This window comes from Tupaia chinensis, unplaced genomic scaffold (genome assembly GCF_000334495.1).
Source record: "Tupaia chinensis unplaced genomic scaffold, TupChi_1.0 Scaffold142846_1, whole genome shotgun sequence".
In the NCBI taxonomy this organism is placed as follows: Eukaryota; Metazoa; Chordata; class Mammalia; order Scandentia; family Tupaiidae; genus Tupaia; species Tupaia belangeri.
In genome coordinates, this window is record NW_006202691.1 from 603,659 (window position 1) to 622,507 (window position 18,849).

Here is an 18,849-nt window from a genome sequence, read left to right on the forward strand (position 1 = left end):
AGTAAAAACACAGAATTCACCAGGGATGTCTTCTGTAAGGCTTTTTGGGATCTTTCATATTATTGGGTCATCAGGAAGGTCATGACGCGTTTTTGCATAGAAAAACACCCAACAACCTAACATTGTATTGTTCTATTTTATATTATTATTATTATGTTTCCATTTTCTTTCTTTTTTTTTTTTCTGAGAGGTTTTTTGGTTTTGATTTTTCTTTTCTTTTTTCTTTTATCTTTTTTTTTTTTTTTTTTTGCCCTAGAGGGCATACATTTGCCAGAGAGACAGACAGAAAGTGAGAAATCTCCTCCTGGGGAGAGGGGTGGTCATGCCGCAATCCCTTCTCCTCCACTCTCCTCTCAGAATTTTGAGCATGCACATGCACGCCTCCTCCAGTGTGAGTTTCAAGCCACTGGGTCCAGGACTCAGACTGTGGTCAGCCATGTGGAGTCCAGTGATGTTTAACCACTATGCCATCTGCTGGCCCCATATTTTTCTATTTTCAAAACAACAGCTATTTCAGACTGGGTTTGCCATATTACAATGTGTTCTGTGGTGCTACCTAACTAACTACAACTACCACACTTAAGTTTCTAGATATATTCTAGTTGTCCTTTCTTTAAATTAAATAAATAGCTACTAAAGTTTCTTATATTTAAAAGAATATGAAAACAGAATCCTGTCTATTTATCATTTTTTACTGTTTCTCCTCAGTCTTCTCCCTTTTCCATTGCATTCATTTTGTCACACATGGACTATAATCTCATAGAGTTTCACCTCTCTTAATTTTTTCGTCAAAGCTGCTTCTTACAGGTTAACATTGGTGCCATTGACCAAATTCTATAACTTCTTTTTTTTAGGATTTTGCTAAAGGGCAAGTGTGCTTATTGGAAAGAGACAGAGAGAGAAAGTGAGACATCACCTCCCAGGAGGATGGGCACACCATAATCCCTTCTCCTCCATTTTCCCCTCTGGATTTTGGGCTTACGTGCATTTTTGCCCAGTGTGTTTTTCAAGCAGCCAGATCCTGGACTCAAAACGCAGAGCAGGCCATGTGGGATCCAGTGCTTTAACCACCACGCCACCTGCTGGCCCTAAATTCCATAACTTTTTAACTCCTGATGCCCCTTGCCATCTCGGAGGCCTTAATATAGATAGATGACCACTGCTCTTTTTCTTTCTCCCTTTAACTTTTAAGAGATTATGTTCTTGTTTATAACTTTTTTTTTTTGGAGAGGTTTTTGCTATAGGGCGCGTGCGCTCACCAGACAGAGAAAGACAGAGAGACAGAAAGCGAGAAATCACCCCCCAGGGGGATGGCCACGCCGCAATCCCTTCTCTCCTCCATTCTCCTCTCGGGATCTTGGGCACGCACGCACATGTGCCCAACGTGAGTTTAAGCCACCGGGTCCGGGACTCAAACCACGGTCGACTACGTGGGAGTCCAGCGACATAGCCATTACACTAACTGCTGGTCCCTCCTTTATAACTTTAAGGTCTCACATATTTATTACTGAACCAACCTACCAATGCAGAACTTAGAAACAAAGTGAAGCATCATTTTTTTTCCAATAAAACACCCCCAAGTGTCCAGGCAGTGGTGACCATTTTCAGCTTGATGTGGCAAGACCATAGTGACCTTGGTACAGCATAAATCTGTGGGCCCTCTCCTGTCCAGTTCCTCATAGACCCAGCTTGGTTCTTCTCCAGTGTCTCCTCTTGGAGTTATACCTGATTTTATTACCAGTTTTCATTCAAATCCACTGGGAAATAGGACAATTTTGCTTCTGTTTTTTGGCCAGAAACCACTTGATTCTGAAAGTCTTTTGAGAAGACATGGCGAAGAGCTGAGTGGACTGCATACACCATGATGGCAGAGAAAGGAAGAGCTTGTTTATAGCTTTTGTGTTCCCTTCTCAGCTGTGCTTTTCCTTTCTAGACATAAATATGAGCATCTTAGAAGTTTTCGTTTTCAGAATTCACTCCGCTCCTCCCTCTTGTAGATACACTATTTCACCACTTCTCTATAGTAGTCACATCATGTATGTACGTCTAAATGACACAAATTCAACCATAGACAGTCAGCCAAATGGAAGAGTGGAGTAGGGAAAAGGTATGTGTTTAGTAATATCAAGTGCACTCGTGCCAGCAGTGCAGCCTGAACTCTGTTTTCCGAATGTGTGACCTGGAGTGACTAATCATGAACTGAGAACCCAGGAACGCACTGTTCTTTTCATTAGTCTTGGCTTCCATGTACCTCCTATGTGACTATCTCTTTGAACTGAAGGAGGTTCTAATATTTAAATATGCATATATTTTTTATATGGTGCTACCCTAAATTGAAACCAGCTGCTTCATCTGAGGTTTAACTGGAAAATTAAGGCCTGTTCCTGAGCTGGATGAATCGTTATCTGGTGATGCGGACATATTGAGAGGCTATATGCCTATCTCTATGGCCACTACCTTTAAATTTACTTAATCTCCACTAAGGACATTTCAAAAGTAATTCTGAAAAAAAGAAAAACAACAGTTTTATACAAAAAAAAAAAAGAAAGTATGCCAATTTTATCTTACTCACATCTGAGTAAGATAAGCTCCATTGTTGTCTCTTACAAAATTGCCCAGACCCTTCCAGAATATGTTTAAGTAAATGAATTTATTTTAGACTCAGGTGGAACCTGGCCTCTACCTGAATATCCTGTGTGTCCCAGTTAAGTCCATCTTAGCCTCACCTTTCCACACTTCTACATCAGCAATTTTTGACTTCCAAGGTTCTTTTTTTTTTTTTCAATATTTACTTATTTAATTTTATTTGTTATTATTTAATTTGATGAGAGAGAAAGTAAGAGAGCAAGCTACCAGATTCAAGACTTGAACTATAGTCAGTCACGTGGGAGTCCAGCACCTTGACCATCACACCACCTGCTAGCTCCGTCTTCCAAGATTCTTAACAATACCCTTTCCCCAGCTTTCCAGTCTTAATCTTTCATAATCATACCCTTCACTCCTCACCATAAAGAAAACACAATGATTGCTTATTAAACTTAGTGTGAACTTAGCAACCTTGATTCTTACTGCCTTTCCAAGAGTGGCCCATATTTTAGTTTACTTAAATATCACTAACTTTCTAGGCTTATTTTTCACTTCTTCCTGACACAAATCCTATTCTCTACACATGGAATGCCTTCAGCTTGTATTTTCCTTTCAGAAACTATATTCCAAAATTCACCAGTTTCCAACCCTCCAATTTTGCTTTTTCTTGTTCTTTGTTCCCACCCCAATCATGTGACTTTTTTCTCCCATTTTTGAGTTTCGCAGTATATTCTATACTTTTGAATTTAATTAAGGTTATTTGTGTCCATCTAATCTACTGATTTTCTTGTAAGCTTCATGAAGTTTAGAAGAAAATTAATTTTCATAGTGCATGTTATTTCTTTTTTGTTTTCTTTTTAATAATGATACTTTTCTCTCTCGTTTCTGCCTTTCGGATTTAACAAACACCTATTGATCAAATTTTGTTTGTTCAGGCACTGTACTAGATGTTTCTTGTTATATTCTAAATATATTCTCATATTTAGTTATATTTAATCCTCAGAAAAACTTACAGCATAGATATTGCAACTTGTATGTACAGGAGATCTTCAGTATCCAAATGTACATTAATCTTAGAAATACATGGCAAAGCAAAAGTTCCCAAACAAGAACAGATTCATTGCCCAGCCCAGTAGTACTTGTGGTAGACACATGGAGGCTGAAGCCACGTGGGAGACCTGGTTTGATACCCATACTAAAGTCCATGCGCAGTGGCTATGCTGAGGCTGAGGCAGGAGGACCCCCAAGCTTATGGCCAGCATGGGCAACATAGCATGACCCTGTTTGAAAAAAACAGGCATGGTGGTGCTCACCTGTAGTCCCAGCTACTGAGGAGCCCAAGGCGGGAGGATAGCGACAGAGAGAGACTCTGGAAAGGGGGGAACAATGTGTTCACTAGTGAACTGATCATTTATGAAATTGTACTCCTCTCACCAGCTCTGCTTGTTTAACTAAACTGTTACCTATCCCATGCGTCACATGAACACCCTTCTTTGTCACTTTCTTGCTAACAACGTAGATACAGTTAAAACTAAAATGAAATCGTAAGTTTTGCAAAAGATGAAAAACTTCATGAAATCTGTTCAGGTGCAAGAGAATAACTTCACTCACCTATAAAATTGTTTGCAGATGAGTATCCAACAAAATGAACAATTAGAGAAAAAAGATGACTCATAGGCAAGCATTTCCAAAAAGAATTTGAGTAACAATAAAGTGTCCTTTGAAAGAATCATTGAAGTCTTCAAAACAAAAACGACCCATTTATGATCATGGGGTGAATTTCAAAGTTGAAGGATGTGTCATTGTGGGGTCAGAAGAGGTCACCACACTGGTCCTGTAACCTGGTGGTTAAGGGAGCCGGATCCCACGTGGCCTGCCGCAGCTGGAATCCCTGTCCCAATAGGAACACGCTGGTAACATGTAGGCTGTGTGTACTTGTGTGTCCAGAGTCCCAGCAGGATGGGGAAATGGAGGAGAAGAAATTGCAATGTGACCACACTCCTTTGGGGAGTACTTTTTCCTCTCCCTGTCTAACCTGTCTCTGGTGAATACATGTATCCTCTGGCATTTAAAAAAATAATAAAATTAAATCAAAACATATTAACTAAATCCTTAACTATTTTTTTAAATGAACTAAATTTTGTAAATTTTAGCTTTGTATTTCAGATGAAGTTGCAATTAATCTATTTTTTCACCATTTACTCTGAAATATTTGGGCAGGATTTACTTTTTTTCAGAGATAGATTTCTTTTTTGAAGAGGTTTTTGCTATAGGGCGTGTGCGCTCGCCAGAAAGAGAGAGACAGAGAGACAGAAAGAGAGAAATCCCCCCCCGGAGGGATGGCCACACCACAATCCCTTCTCCTCCATTCTCCTCTCAGGATCTGGGGCATGCACGCGCATGCGCCCGGCGTGAGTTTAAGCCACCAGGTCTGGGATTCAAACCACGGTCGACTACATGGGAGTACAGTGACAGAGCCATTATGCTAACTGCTGGTCTCCAGAGAGATTTTTCCTATAGAAAGCATGTGTTCACCGGAGAGACAGACAGAAAGTGAGAAATCACCCACAGGGGGGATGGCCACGCCACAATCCTCCTCCTCCTCCATTCTCTCGGGATCTTGGGCATGCCTGGTGTGAGTTTTAAACTGCCTGGTCCATGACTCGAACCATGGTCTACTACGTGGGAGTCCAGCATGTAACTGCTATGCCATCTGCTGGTCCTGGATAGGTTTTAAAATAGGTTCCAGTACCCGTTTATCTACTTTTCACTTTCAGCATCGTATCAGGTTACCTGCATGTTGGCTCACATCAGTGCCTACTCTGGCCCTGTCACTCCCGTTTTTGGCAAACATATATTTAATTTCTAGTTTTTCTGGACCAGGAGGTGGCATGGAGGTTAAGGTGGCTGGATCCCACATGGCCAACGTGTGCAGTTCAGGTGTGAGACCCTGTGACTTGAAAATGATGCCAGATACATGTACATGTGCGCCCAGAATCCTGAAAGGAGAATAGAGAAGTGATTGTGGTGTGGTCATCCTCCCTGGGGGGAGCAAGGGATCCTTCCCTTGCGGTCTCTCTCTCTCTCTCTGTCTCTCTCCAGTGAGCACATGTACCCTATAGCAAAAAAAAAAAAAAAAAAAAAAAAATTTTTTTTCTCTATCATCTCCTTTTTCTTTTCACATTTTAAAATATTTATTTATTTTAATTTGACTGGAAAGGGACAGAGGAAGAGAGAGAGAGAAAGTGAGAAAGCAAGCCACCAGATCCAAGACTTGAACTGTGGTGGACCATGTGGGAGTCCAGCACCTTTAACTGCCATACCACCTACTGGGCTCTCTTTTCATATTTTTAACTTTGGTTCATTGTTTTATTACTGCATCCATATACCCCTCATAATTTTTCCCATTCTCCTTCTTTCTCCTTATTACTATTGTTCCTTTGCCTCATCACCAATATAGTAACCTTTAGGCTTATCTATTGTCTGCTACCTGGCTTGCCTTGCTATCCCTTTTTAATCCCATCTAAAATTCAGATTTGTTCTAGGTGTTTATTCCTTTATTCTCAGTACTTTTTTAAAAAATTAACATATAATGACTACATGTGTTTGCAGGGATACAAATGTGATTTTTCAATGCAAGAACACTGTGTAATGAGTAAGTCAGGGTAATTAATATGCTCGTCATCTCAACCATTACTTGGGAACATTCTAAATATTTTTTAGTCATTCTGAGATCTATAGTAGGTTGTTGTTAACTATAATCCCCTTCTGCATTTTATTTTATTTATGTTTTTAAATTTTGCTATAGGGTGGGCCAGCAGGTGGCATGGTGGTTAAGGTGTTGGAATTCCCACACGGCCGACTGCAGTTGGATTTGGGGAACTGGCAGCTTGCTTTCTCACTCTCCCTCTGTCTCTCTCTCTCTCTCTGTCTTTCTTTGGCAAAAACTCATATGAAAAATTAATTAATGAATTAATAGTAGGAAAAATCTTTGTTTAAAAAAAAATTTGCTATAGGGTACGTGTGCTTGCCAGAGAGAGAGAGAGAGAGAGAAAGCACTTCCCAGGGGAGATGGTCACACTGCAATCCCTTCTCCTCCACTCTTTTCTTGGGATTTTGAGCATGCACACACATATGCCCAGTGTGTTTTTTAAGCCACTAGGTCTGGGACTTAATCCTTGTAGTCAGCCATGTGGGATCTAGCTGGCTTAATCCCATGCCACCAGCTGGCCTTCCTTCCTGTATTTTATAATACTAGAGAGTGTTTCTCTTGTCTATCTGTAATTTTGTTTCCACTGATCAGTATTCTTCTTTTCCCTTTCCCCATCCTTTACAGCCTCTAGTTATGATTCTTTGTCTTTCTACTTCAGTAAGGTCACTTTTTTCAATTTTCCCCAAGTGATATTTTTCTTTCTGTGCCCATTTTATTTCACTGAACATAATGTCCTCCAGAGACACCCACTTAACTTTAAATGACAGGTGTTCATCCTTTTTAATGACTGAATAGTATTCTATTGCTAAGTACTTTTTTTTCTTTTTTCTTCTGATAAAAAAGTTTCTTGTCTTTGAATTATTTCATTCTTCCTTCTGAATACTTATATCTCTTTACTCATGGTGAGAAAGTTGGTGTTATCCAGAACCTCTGTGTACTATAAAAACTCTCCCTGCTATAACCAGGGGGATGAGGTAAGATCTAAACACACTTTCTTAAAGAAAGTCTTCTTTCTGTTTTTCCCAGTGTATCCACTTATTACACCAAGCCACTTTACCTTGCTAGTTCATCCTGTAAACCTCTGCAAGCTGGTGTATTTATTTCTGTCTCTTCATTTACTGCCAACTCATCAGTGGGTATATACCAGTGAAATCGGACAAGACAGTTGCTAATATTGTCATAATAAACCTAAACTTAGGGTATGTTTTACAAAAGTATGGGAAGAATATTGGGAGGTCTTGAAAGAAAAATACCTATTCTTATCAATGGGTCTATTTCTGCTTTCATAATTTAAAAAAAAAAATGTTAGCACTTAGGCCTGTTCTACAGTTCTATGCTTAATTATACCCCTGTTTTAGGGGGGAAAGGATAGGTTTAATCTAAATATGAAGGGAATACATTTTTAAGAGTCACAGATACTTTCTTAGAAAAAGCCTCTTAAATGTTTAAAAGCAGACTGAAATTAATATCTACAGTGTGTGATAGGAACATTGTGGCTGGAAACATGCAACTCTTCCAGTAGATTTTTCTCAGGTTTCAGTATTTCTGACTAGAGCATAAGTGTGATTGTTCATTCTTCCAGATTGGTACATTTCCCTTTCATGAGCTTTCTGTGTGGGTAAAAGGTAACTCAGAATATATATTTCTAATCTTTCTAAAAATGGAAACTTCATAAATCAGCGTTTTAGTAATCTCATGTCTGTGATTTGGTGAAAAGTAAAAAAAAAAAAAAAAAACACTTTGGAAAAATGTCTGTCTTCATATCCTCATTAGGAAACTTCTCTTTAATTTTGTAGTCAAATCAGAAAATTAATGCCCGTTGGACCACAGAGGAGCAGCTTCTAGCAGTGCAAGGTATATTAAAGATAAGCAGTTATTGTTGTTAATCATTATTTAACTTGTCATGGAGCTGACTACCGTAGTTCTTCCCTTCTTTTAGAAATGGATCAAGAAAGGGCTGTTGTGTTCACCACAAAGTCCTGGTGACCAGGAAATCTGTGTCATGTTTGTGGATGTGACATACTAGTCTATGTACATTTTGGGTCCTGAATAGCACACAATGCATTCTCAGTGCTGAGTAACTTGATGACAAGCTTGAACAAGTCATGCCGACTCTCTGTGTCTCTGCTTCAGTATTCCTGCAGTTGGGTTCATTCTTATTAGATCACTCACTGATAACTCGTAGTTAAAAGCATAAGTAAATTATGGTATGTTTCTGGTTTCGCTGATGACTCTGGATAATAGTTTTTCTGTATTTGGTAAATGTCAGATAGTGAAAATATTAACTACATAGTTAAGTTTCAGTGCATCATACCTTACTTAAGACATGTACCACACTGAATGCTTAGAAACCTGACTTTAAATGTATATGTATTAAAAAAGAGAGAGACTTAAGAGACATAGTAGAAAATGCACATGGAGCATTTTAAATGCACTATTTGTAAGAATGCTTTGTTGAATTACATGGCAGAAGAGTTTTTGTTTTATGACTACTCCTCGGAAATTGTAAGCATTATAAACCTGGATTTTCTCATGTTTGAATTAATTAAAGAAGGACAAATCATGTATTTTAAATCAGTGTTGTAGACTTTTTTTTCTCTTCAAGAATTGATTGTGTAATTTAAAGTTAGTCTACATTTTGTTTCTTCTGGCTGAGCCCTCTTTGTGTTGAGTACTAATAGCTTTATCTTGGTTAACTACTATGAGAAACGGGGACCCAGTGAAACTATATGTCCAGACTTTCTAAAATATTTCCAGATAGTCAGAGAATGTATTTAATACAAAAATGCAGTGCAAGCATCATTCAGATGATTTGAAACTAATATAATTAAAGATGGACTGATAAATGACTGTGCAGTTTGGAATAGAGGGAGTGAGTAGCCGGGGCCAGCACGTTTGCAAATGTCCCAGGAGGGTGCCAGCAGGATGATGTCAGCCTTCCCTTTGGCCTACACAGCATGACAGTCATTCTGTAAAGAGAGATTCTTGATGCTTTGGAGGCACTTCGAGCATCTGTAACTGTAGAACTGAAGTTTCCAAATAAGTCAGAATAGGTTTAGTCTGTTTTAATGTTCACTAATAAATGAATTAAAATGAGATCATTTTAATTTTTTAATTAAATTTAATTTTAAATCTGATCATTTAAATTTTTGTTTAAAAAATGAGTGAGCATTTTCAGTGGCTGCACATACTCATTGAGAACTAGGACATACAGCTGTAGTGTAGTTATTTTGAGTAGGCATTGCTTTTATTCACATAAAGCCTGCGTTTCTCCCTGTCATAATATATAGCCTGGTAAGAACTGAGCCCTGATTTCCAGTATTCAGTTGCTTAAAGGTTAGTATATTGATTCTGTAATCTAATATAAGAAATTATCCCAGTGAAAGGATTTTCTGAAGCTCTCCTAGGAAAATCTGAGCTGTTTTTCTATAGACAGTCCTCAAGGTTTGCTGTTGTCCTACGGCTCTACTGTAGTGGGACGGTCCATTGACTCTTATGGCTGTGTTGGACACTATGCCCTTCAAGGGAAGGGCAGCAGTAAGATTTGTGTATGTATGCTGCAAGCCATATATGTCAGCATATCTCGGCTTATAAATATTAAAAGAATATACCAATATATATTATCAAAGATTTCCTCAATACTAAGATATATTAAGTGGTATATTATGTACATGTAAAAAGTAACCTTTTAAATAAAGTACACCTCAGTTTATATAGAAGTATGGATGTTTATAGGATTTTAAAGGCACATTCTTAATGTGTCGATAGCCCTATTTATTTTGAATCTTTGTTTAAATTTCTCATTTTCATTTTGTTTTTATTATTTGTAGTTGAAAAAAAAATTGCTTGCGTCCAAAATAGTTATTTTAGAGAGAATTAAAAGTGCCATTTTGTTTCATATGCCCACACATTTATATAATGTGTAGAAGTGGGTCTTATAAACAGCATAATCATATAGTGATGTCATGTAGACCTAAATCTCAGTGTGGTTAAGGTACATAATTGCACTTTTAGCTTGTATAGTTTGCTATCCAGAAGTTTTAACCTTAGCAAGTAATTATCTTTTTAATTCTTTTTCCTTTTTCAAATCTTAATTCATGGTAAACTATGTGGAATTATTCTAATAATCATTTCAGTTTCACAAAGTAGTAGTAAATTACACTTTGACATATTAACATGTTTTAATTTATGTAACACTTTGTATTTGACATTTTATCCATATATTTTTATTTAACACTCATTTTTAAATACTTTGTTTTCTCTTGCTCATAATAGTCTGTTATAGTGACCTGGACAAAGAAAGACATAAGGGCTCTACTGCCCTTAGTGAGATTCCTAACTCTGCTAATTAAATAAGCTTGTCTTTTATAACTCATTTAAAACCGAACAAGCATACTAAAATAATTAGTTTTCTTTTTTAGATCTAAAGTGCATATTTCCCACCTTACTTTCTCATCCCATCTTCTCATACTGTCATTAACTAAGTGCTAACCATTTAAATAAATTTTCCTTCTTTCTCTTTTAATCGGAAGGAGGAAAATCATGCTCAGATCAGATAGGAATGTCCATACTTTCGTAATCTATCACTTCATTATGTTAATTCTTGTTCTGTGTTATAATTTTAGTAACATTTTTCAAGAGTCTCCAAGTGAGATAGCAACAATGCTGCTAATTTAATTTTTTTAAATATCTGCCAAAATAGTATTTACAATTTTTGTCATCTCTTCTAGCCTTAAGTTTCTAGAAAAACCTGCCTTGTTCATGGTTTACCCTTTTTTTAAAATTTAAAACAAATTCATTAACAGTGACACTAATTATGATCTTAAAAATTTATAACACCTATTTATGGTAACGGTAACATATTACCTCTGTTTATAGGTTGTGTTATGTATATATATATATATATATATATATGTACACACACACATTTCTCTAATCTATAATGCTTTTAGAAACTATCATGGAATCAGACTTGATATTCATATGATACAGTCCTTATTTAGTAAGCATTAAGAAATTAGGTGTACCTTTTTTTCTCATGTAAAATGGAATGATTATTACCTATTTTTAAAAACAATACACTTAAATGATAATACAAAGCACTCTTTGAGGAGCCGGGAGCATAATATATAATATCTGCCATTTTTATTTAAGAGGTGATACTTAGGTCACCTCTTATATGTATTAATTTCCTTCCCCACTAAACTTTGCTGTTTTATGATAAATAACAATAACGTTTTCAGTTTTGTCCCGATGTCAGCTTTGATTTTTTTTAGTTCTTTTTCATATTACCTGTCTTCTCGTATAACAAAAATTTGACTCAGCTGTTTTCAAGCACTTCATGATTACAGTCAAAGTTACCTTTATTCCTATAGTTTGTACATTCATTCCCTTAAAGAGAATTTGCAAGTATAGAAATCATCTTCTAATTTTATCTCATACTTTTAAAAAAGCTAGATTGGTTCATAAAGCAGGAGAAGTAGATTTGGCAGTTGATAAAATATGAGGAGGTAACTTACATGAGTGATCAAAAAGAAGTGGAAACAGGAGGCTCATACCTTTCCATCTGAAAGAAACTCTTTTTTTGTCTGAGCTATTTTTTTTCTTCTGTTGTAACAGATACCGTAAGAATGGAGTTTTGAAAGTACAGTTGCCTGCCCTCCGATGTACTTATTTCAAATAATTGATTCAAAGTTTCTAGCATTTTCCTTCTAATAAGGAAGATGGGAATTGAAGATCCAGAAGAGAATGGATAGACATTAGAAAGAAAATATATGATTTTGAATTTTAACCTTTGCCTATAAGCACCAGTCACCTTTTTGCTGCTGTTAATCATTTCTACCTCATTTATTACTGAATTCTTAAAGACATTTACAGGGGGTAAAAAGAAATGTCTGCTCACAGTCAAGTTTAAAATCTTGTTGATTGAAAAGAACCACATCCTTGGAGTTTCTAGATATCAGTGTATTCCTGTTATTTCAAAACTAGATTTTAAAAAATTAATATTTCCCAATGATAGCAAGTATGTGGCCACTGTAAGAAAGCTTGCTTTAAGAATCAGGAAAGAAAAATCCCCTCAAATTTCACTACCTAGAAGCCGCCTGCCATTGTGCATGTTTTACCCTCACTTTTTATTTTTGTAGTTAAAAATTCAGTTTTGAAAATAAAAACTTACTGAAAGCAGCTATTCATGCTATCTCTTCTAGCTAAAAAAAAAATTTCAGGCTCCACATCCAGAGTTGGAAATAACACATAAATCTGAAGTTACCATCTTACTAGCCAAAGCTCAAAAAATATGAATGAACTAACTCCACAAATTCAAAATGTATGGTAATTCAGACAGTGGTGCTAATAAAAATACCTTCTTTATCAAATTAGAAGTATAAACAAGAAATGTAAAAATACGTAAATGGATGTTTCTGTGTAGGGTAATACTGATTGAAAATGTGTGCATTCATAAAATGTAATGATAATAGAGTATCCTAATGAGTTATATTTTTTATCTTAATTCCTCCCCAAGTTTTTAAAGAATATATTAAAGATTACAAGGTATCATTTGCCAGCATAGAAAGCCAACTTGTTTCATTGTAACTTTCAAGTGAAATTTAGAAATTTAGCTGGAATTTGCCTGGGAAATTTATAATTTGCCTCTTTTAGGATTTTCTAATGTTTATTTCACTAATCCTAGAAAACCAACCGCTTCCCCTACAGGTGGGACTTTAATTTAGCAACTATGATTTGAGTGTACCTAAGCCTTTTACATCTTCAGGAGGAGAGTTAATTATTTAACTTCCCTGCTGAGAAAGCAATCAGATTGCTTTGTTTATTATAAACAATGAAAAAAAATGAACAGTCATTCCTCCCAGGTACAGTGTAAAACGAGGGTGGCTAAGGTAGTTGGTCTTTTGCACTGCTCCCTGCTAGGTTGTCCTCCAGACTAGCTGGGCGTTCGTCTCAAGAAGCAATCTCAGTACATCAGCTGCTGTTTCACTAGAGTTTGCCGAGCTGCTAGCAACAGAATAGAGCTGAAAGAACTCCATCTTCTAACCAAAACATGCTGTGAAGCAGTGTTGGGAGTACAAAGGTTGTAAAAAGTCAATTATATACGTTTCTTGTGGTTTCGGGAAGAAAATTAGAATGAAGCCTTACAGGGAAGATAAAACTATTTCCTAGGCATTTGCCGTGCATTTAGCATTGTAGTGCTGGTGCTGATTTGTGTTTCTTAGGCTAGTACTTCCCAACTTTTTCGCATATTGGTACACAGAACACACATTAAATTTGTCACTACATAGTGGGACAAGCAGATGAGGCTGATCCTGCTCAGAGGAACTGCAAGGAGTTCCAGCTACTCCATACCCTGTCCAGCCATCTTGCAGGCTGAGGGCATTAATATCTGGACACATTTGTTCTTAGGACACTGGGATCCTCACCTAAACTACAGAAGTCTACAGTGTAGTCTGAGCCTTAAGATTTTTTAAGCTGGTGTACATGAGACAATAATGAAATGCCTGGTTGGCTTAGAAAATGTTTTTGACCTCCAAAGTCTCTAGAAAAACTAAAGCACTTAGAGGAAGCAGTTTTACATTTAGGATCTGTAGTTTTGCAAATGTAACAATGTTGGTGACAAGGTAAAGTCCAGAGCAAGAGAAAATTAAGAAGTAGAAAATCAAAAGGAAAGTCAGAAAAAGAAGGGGCAGTAATAGAATGGAATCAGGGTTGGAATCCACTTAAACTTTTGGAATATATTTTGTAAAACAAGTAGGTGTTCTGAAGGATGTAGTATCTTCAGAGTTGGACTGAACGTTAGTCTTGACTTGGCTTCTTGCTAGGAATAGAGAAAATTTGATCCTAGGTTAGTGAAGGTCTTCATTTCTGAAATCATATATTCAGTAATCTGACCATTTCTAAAATGTAAATTAAGTATCACTTATGAAAACTAGTACACTGATAGAACACTATGTCTGGCTTCCAATTAGAACTTACTGTTTAGAGCAGCAATCTCAAATTTAAAATTTAGAAACAGCACTAAAACTCAGTCTTTTAAGGGTTGCTACTTTCTATAGTATTGAATAGTAGAGAAGTACTTGAATATCTAGTGATAACTCTGCAATGAAATAACCTTGGGATTTTTTTTTTTTTTTTCAAATAAGCCCTCACTGAAACCTAGTCACCATTAGAATTCATACTTAACTATGAAGCTAAAACTGGAGATAAACTCATTGACTTAAAAGGAATATAAATTCATTTATGATGATAAAAAACATATAAACAATATCATTATTACTTTATCATCATGCATTTGTCCTTTCCTTTGAGAACAGAGCAAATGATCATAGTTTACAAATCAAAAAATACATTTAAAATGGGATATGGTTTTAGAATATAATGTCAAACCTCCTGTCCCAAATGCTCTATGATAAAGGAGTGCCCCATAGAATCAAGCCCAGCTAAAAGTAGCCAGAGATGTTTTTCCAAAATTCTTCATTTAAAATAAGAATAGAATTTGAAAATAGAACTATGTCACATTGTGATGGTGCTTTAAAAGTAACTGGGTATTTCATATTAATCGGTATCAGTAAAAATATGTATCACATTTCTGTTGTGGTTTTATATAGTCCTTTATATTAGTCCCTCCCTCTGTGATTATGTAAGCCCCCATGTTTTTGTCTCTTTTCTTAGCTCTTTTATTAATGAGTTTTTTAATTCTTTAATTAATTGATTAATTAATTAAAATTTGGCCCTGGAAAGAGAGAGAGAAGGAGGGAGGGAGGGAAGGAGGGAGGGAAGGAGGGAGAGAAAGAGGGAGGGAATGGGAGAAATGGAGCTGCCAGGTCTGGGACTCAAACCGTGGTTGACCATGTGGGAGTCCAGCGCCTCAACCACCATGCCACCTGCTGACCCCAGTGAGTTAGTTTTTTTTGATATTTCAAAAACTAGGGATCAAATGGTAATCTAAGTTCTCAACTTTTGTATTTTGAGCTAAGTGCATCTCTTACTAGGATGAGTTTGTGGACTTTTTAAAGAATTCCCTTAAAAGCAAATTATAGTCCATTTAAAATTTTGTCCCATAATTGGTAATATCAGCTTTACAAATCAGTTACTATCCTTCATCATTATGAAACATCCTGAATTAAAAGTTAGGTTCTGAAATAACAATATACAGCCCTTCTTAAGCTGAAGGTAGTGATGATGAGCACAAGTGCCTTGCAGTCCATTACTATGCCTTATCCTTCAGGCTAGAGGATAGCTAGGAAACCGTCACACATGGACTTTAAATCAGGTGAATTAATCCTCCTGACTTGGAAGAATTTCATAATATATTTTTTTAATCCATCGGATCGTGATGGTGCTCCTGCTTTTTGTGTTTAAATTCTTACCTCATTTCTGTTTGTTGGTAGCCTGGCGGGATAAGGCAGGTAACCATGTTGAAGTTAGTATTAAGACCCAAATTATGTTTTCCTTAATGGGGGAACCCTCAGGCTACTCACTCAGTCCGTTGAGGGGATAAAAGAGATGGCTCATTCCCACCCAGTTTTGTTTACAAACGGTGTTGCTCAAATTTAGGTGACTGGCTACTAGGGAAATAAATGAATGTGGAATTGAGGATGGAACAAAGAATTCAATGCTTTACAATAAATGGACTGTATTTGAGAGTTCAAGAGAGGATTGGAGAAAATAACTGAGTATGTAAAAAAATGGTAAGTCTCTGATTGTTCAGTTGAAGGCAAGTAGCTGACTCGATGAAATGACATAATTGATAGTTTTCATCTGTGACCCTGATATCTTAGCCTCTATCTCAGAACTGAGAAATGAGCAGAGTTTATCAGAGAGGATTTCATTGCTGGTATCTTGTGTGTGTGCATGATATTTGGTACACACAGCTCTCCTTACTGATCCTTCACAGGTGTATTATTTACTTTGCCTTCCAGGTGTCCGCAAATATGGTAAAGATTTTCAAGCTATTGCAGATGTAATTGGCAACAAGACTGTTGGCCAAGTGAAGAACTTCTTTGTAAACTACAGGCGTCGGTTTAACTTAGAGGAGGTATTGCAGGAGTGGGAAGCAGAACAAGGAACCCAGGCTTCTAATGGTGATGCTTCTACTTTAGGGGAGGAGACAAAAAGTGCTTCTAATGTGCCATCAGGGAAGAGCACTGATGAAGAAGAGGAGGTGTGTTTGTGTATGGAATTTGAGCTAATATGAGTTGAGGAATCACCATTTTGTGTGGTGTTCTGTAAGGTTAATTTGTCAGAGGACTAGCTAAATGAGCATGAAAGGTTGACAATACACTTACTCAGTGGTGCATCTCTCTTGACTCTTAAGTCAAAATGACATGCTAAGTTCTGATCCTAGAAGAATGGAGAGTGTATTGTTCTTTCATAGTCTTATTATTTCCAGTGTTAAGTTGTTTACTAATAAAGATGCCTGTTTGGTAGCCTCATTCCTTTTTTGTTTTTTTGGGGTTTTTTTGTTTTGTTTAAAATAAAAGAAGCTTGTGCTTCCAATAAACACTGGTGTTATGTTTTTGTTTTATTTTTCTTTGTTTTGTTTTTCCTGTGACAGCCCAAACTATATTATATTAAGTTCATCAGGACTTATATCTCATATGTGTATTTTTGTCTCCTCACCTCTAGGCACAGACTCCACAGGCTCCTCGGACTCTGGGTCCATCACCTCCTGCCCCATCATCCACTCCAACACCAACAGCCCCCATTGCCACTCTGAACCAGCCTCCACCACTTCTTCGTCCAACACTGCCTGCTGCCCCTGCTCTTCACCGGCAGCCTCCTCCACTCCAGCAGCAGGCTCGGTTCATCCAGCCCAGGCCAACTTTAAATCAGCCTCCACCACCTCTCATTCGCCCTGCTAATTCTATGCCTCCCCGTCTAAACCCAAGACCAGTGTTGTCCACAGTTGGTGGTCAACAGCCACCATCACTTATTGGAATCCAGACAGATTCACAGTCCTCACTGCACTAAATATTAAATTGGACAGAGCTGCAGTAACTTTTCACCCCATCATTATACCAATGCTCATCTGACTGATGCAAAAGAGGAAAGAATAATACTTCCTAAATACTGAGGCTGCAAACTAGTTCTGTGGCAGTGGACTGGCATAAGTGGATGTGTAAGAAATTTTTCAGTTCACTAGACTGAAATGTTAAACAACAAAACGCCTCCTGTCAGCCTCCTTTATTGAGTATATAAGTTCACCAATGTGATCTCATAAAAAGGAAAAAAAAAGATTTAAATGTTCTATATACCAAGTTTGTTTTGTTTTATTTTTACTGTATTTATTTTATCAAGGTTCTTTATATTCCTGCCTCTTTGTAGTCAAGGCTCTTTAGTACAGGAATATTGACTTAGAAATTGTGAAAACTCCTTAAGTTTCTTAAGTTAAGGATGTTTGACTTTTTTCTTTAATTTAAAGACACTTTCCTATGTTAGGAGTGTAAGAATGAATAGCCTGCATTTCAGATTTTGACATATTTTCATTTTATGCCTATTTAAGAAATTATAGCCGCATATCCCTTTTTTCAAAAAATGTTGCTTTTTTTTCCTAAAGGAATTTTAATATATTCCTTTAAAAGAAAGCAATTTAATCAATTGCAAAGCAATTATATGAAACCACAAAGAATGTACTGAACCTAGTAACCCTTTAACATTCAGCATAGGGTCCTAATGCAGAGAGTCCTTGTTTAAAGGTCACTGGCCGTCATTTAGCAGTAGTAAGAGGATTGGAATAATAATTTTATATACAAGTGAAGACTTAATTTGTTGAAATATAATATCTTTAAGTTCCTTGAAAATGGAGTTAATTTTTAGTTTAGGTTTTTTTTTTTTTTTTCTAATGTTTCTAAATGCTATCTGCTTTTAACTAGTAGTTGCCTACATTTGGAGACTTTAGGAGAGAATTCTATTTTGTCACTTATGTAGAGATGATGGTTATGGAAGCATTTATTTATAATACCCAATTTATTTTTAGGTTCTGATCTTAAATTTGCCCTTATCCTTATTAATATGGTCTGCATTTAATATCAAGGGTGTTTTCTTGATCAATCACTATTGTGCTATTTGGATACATATGTGTATTTTTTGCAGCCAACCTGTATTTGTGGGTTTGGTTTAGGGTTAAATCATCATTATTTCACAAAATAAATTTAAGAATCTGTTCTGTGTTATCTAAAAATGTTATCAGTATATTGTCACAATTGTGCTAAAAATGCTGAGATCCTTTTTATAAAGAAACAAGATGACTACAAGTCTTCTTAATTTAACACATAATCATTAAACACCTATGAAGAGTATTTTAGGAGTGATAGTATTTCAGCAATGTGTTACTAATATTTTTGATACGGTGATTTCATATTGGAATCATGACTTGTGCAAAGGGTCAGATGACTTAGATTGCTACACTAGTAGAACACAAAGCTAATGTTTGCACATTCACACTCTCATCACGTTTAGAACTGCTTTGCAAAATAGTCCTTCCATTGGCTCCACAGCCTTAACTATAGATTTAAATTCATTGGCTTTAATTTTCAATTTTA

The 18,849-nt window shown here is 36.5% G+C and overlaps 1 protein-coding gene across 6 annotated transcripts in view; it reads left to right on the forward strand.

Annotated features, from left to right (window-relative positions):
• Positions 1 to 18,488, forward strand: part of RCOR3 (REST corepressor 3) — a gene marked incomplete at its 5' end in the record, with an annotated part of 63,309 nt that extends 44,821 nt beyond the window's left edge. The window contains 3 exon segments of one of the 6 annotated variants that reach the window (XR_001369431.2): positions 8,095 to 8,152; positions 15,863 to 15,996; positions 16,228 to 16,353. Coding sequence is in view for 5 of the 6 variants with exons in the window: in XM_014582208.2 (XP_014437694.1) it covers positions 8,095 to 8,152; positions 16,228 to 16,469; positions 16,934 to 17,278 (645 nt within the window). 6 annotated transcript variants of the gene reach the window in all.
• Between the last annotated feature and the right edge of the window lie 361 nt (positions 18,489 to 18,849).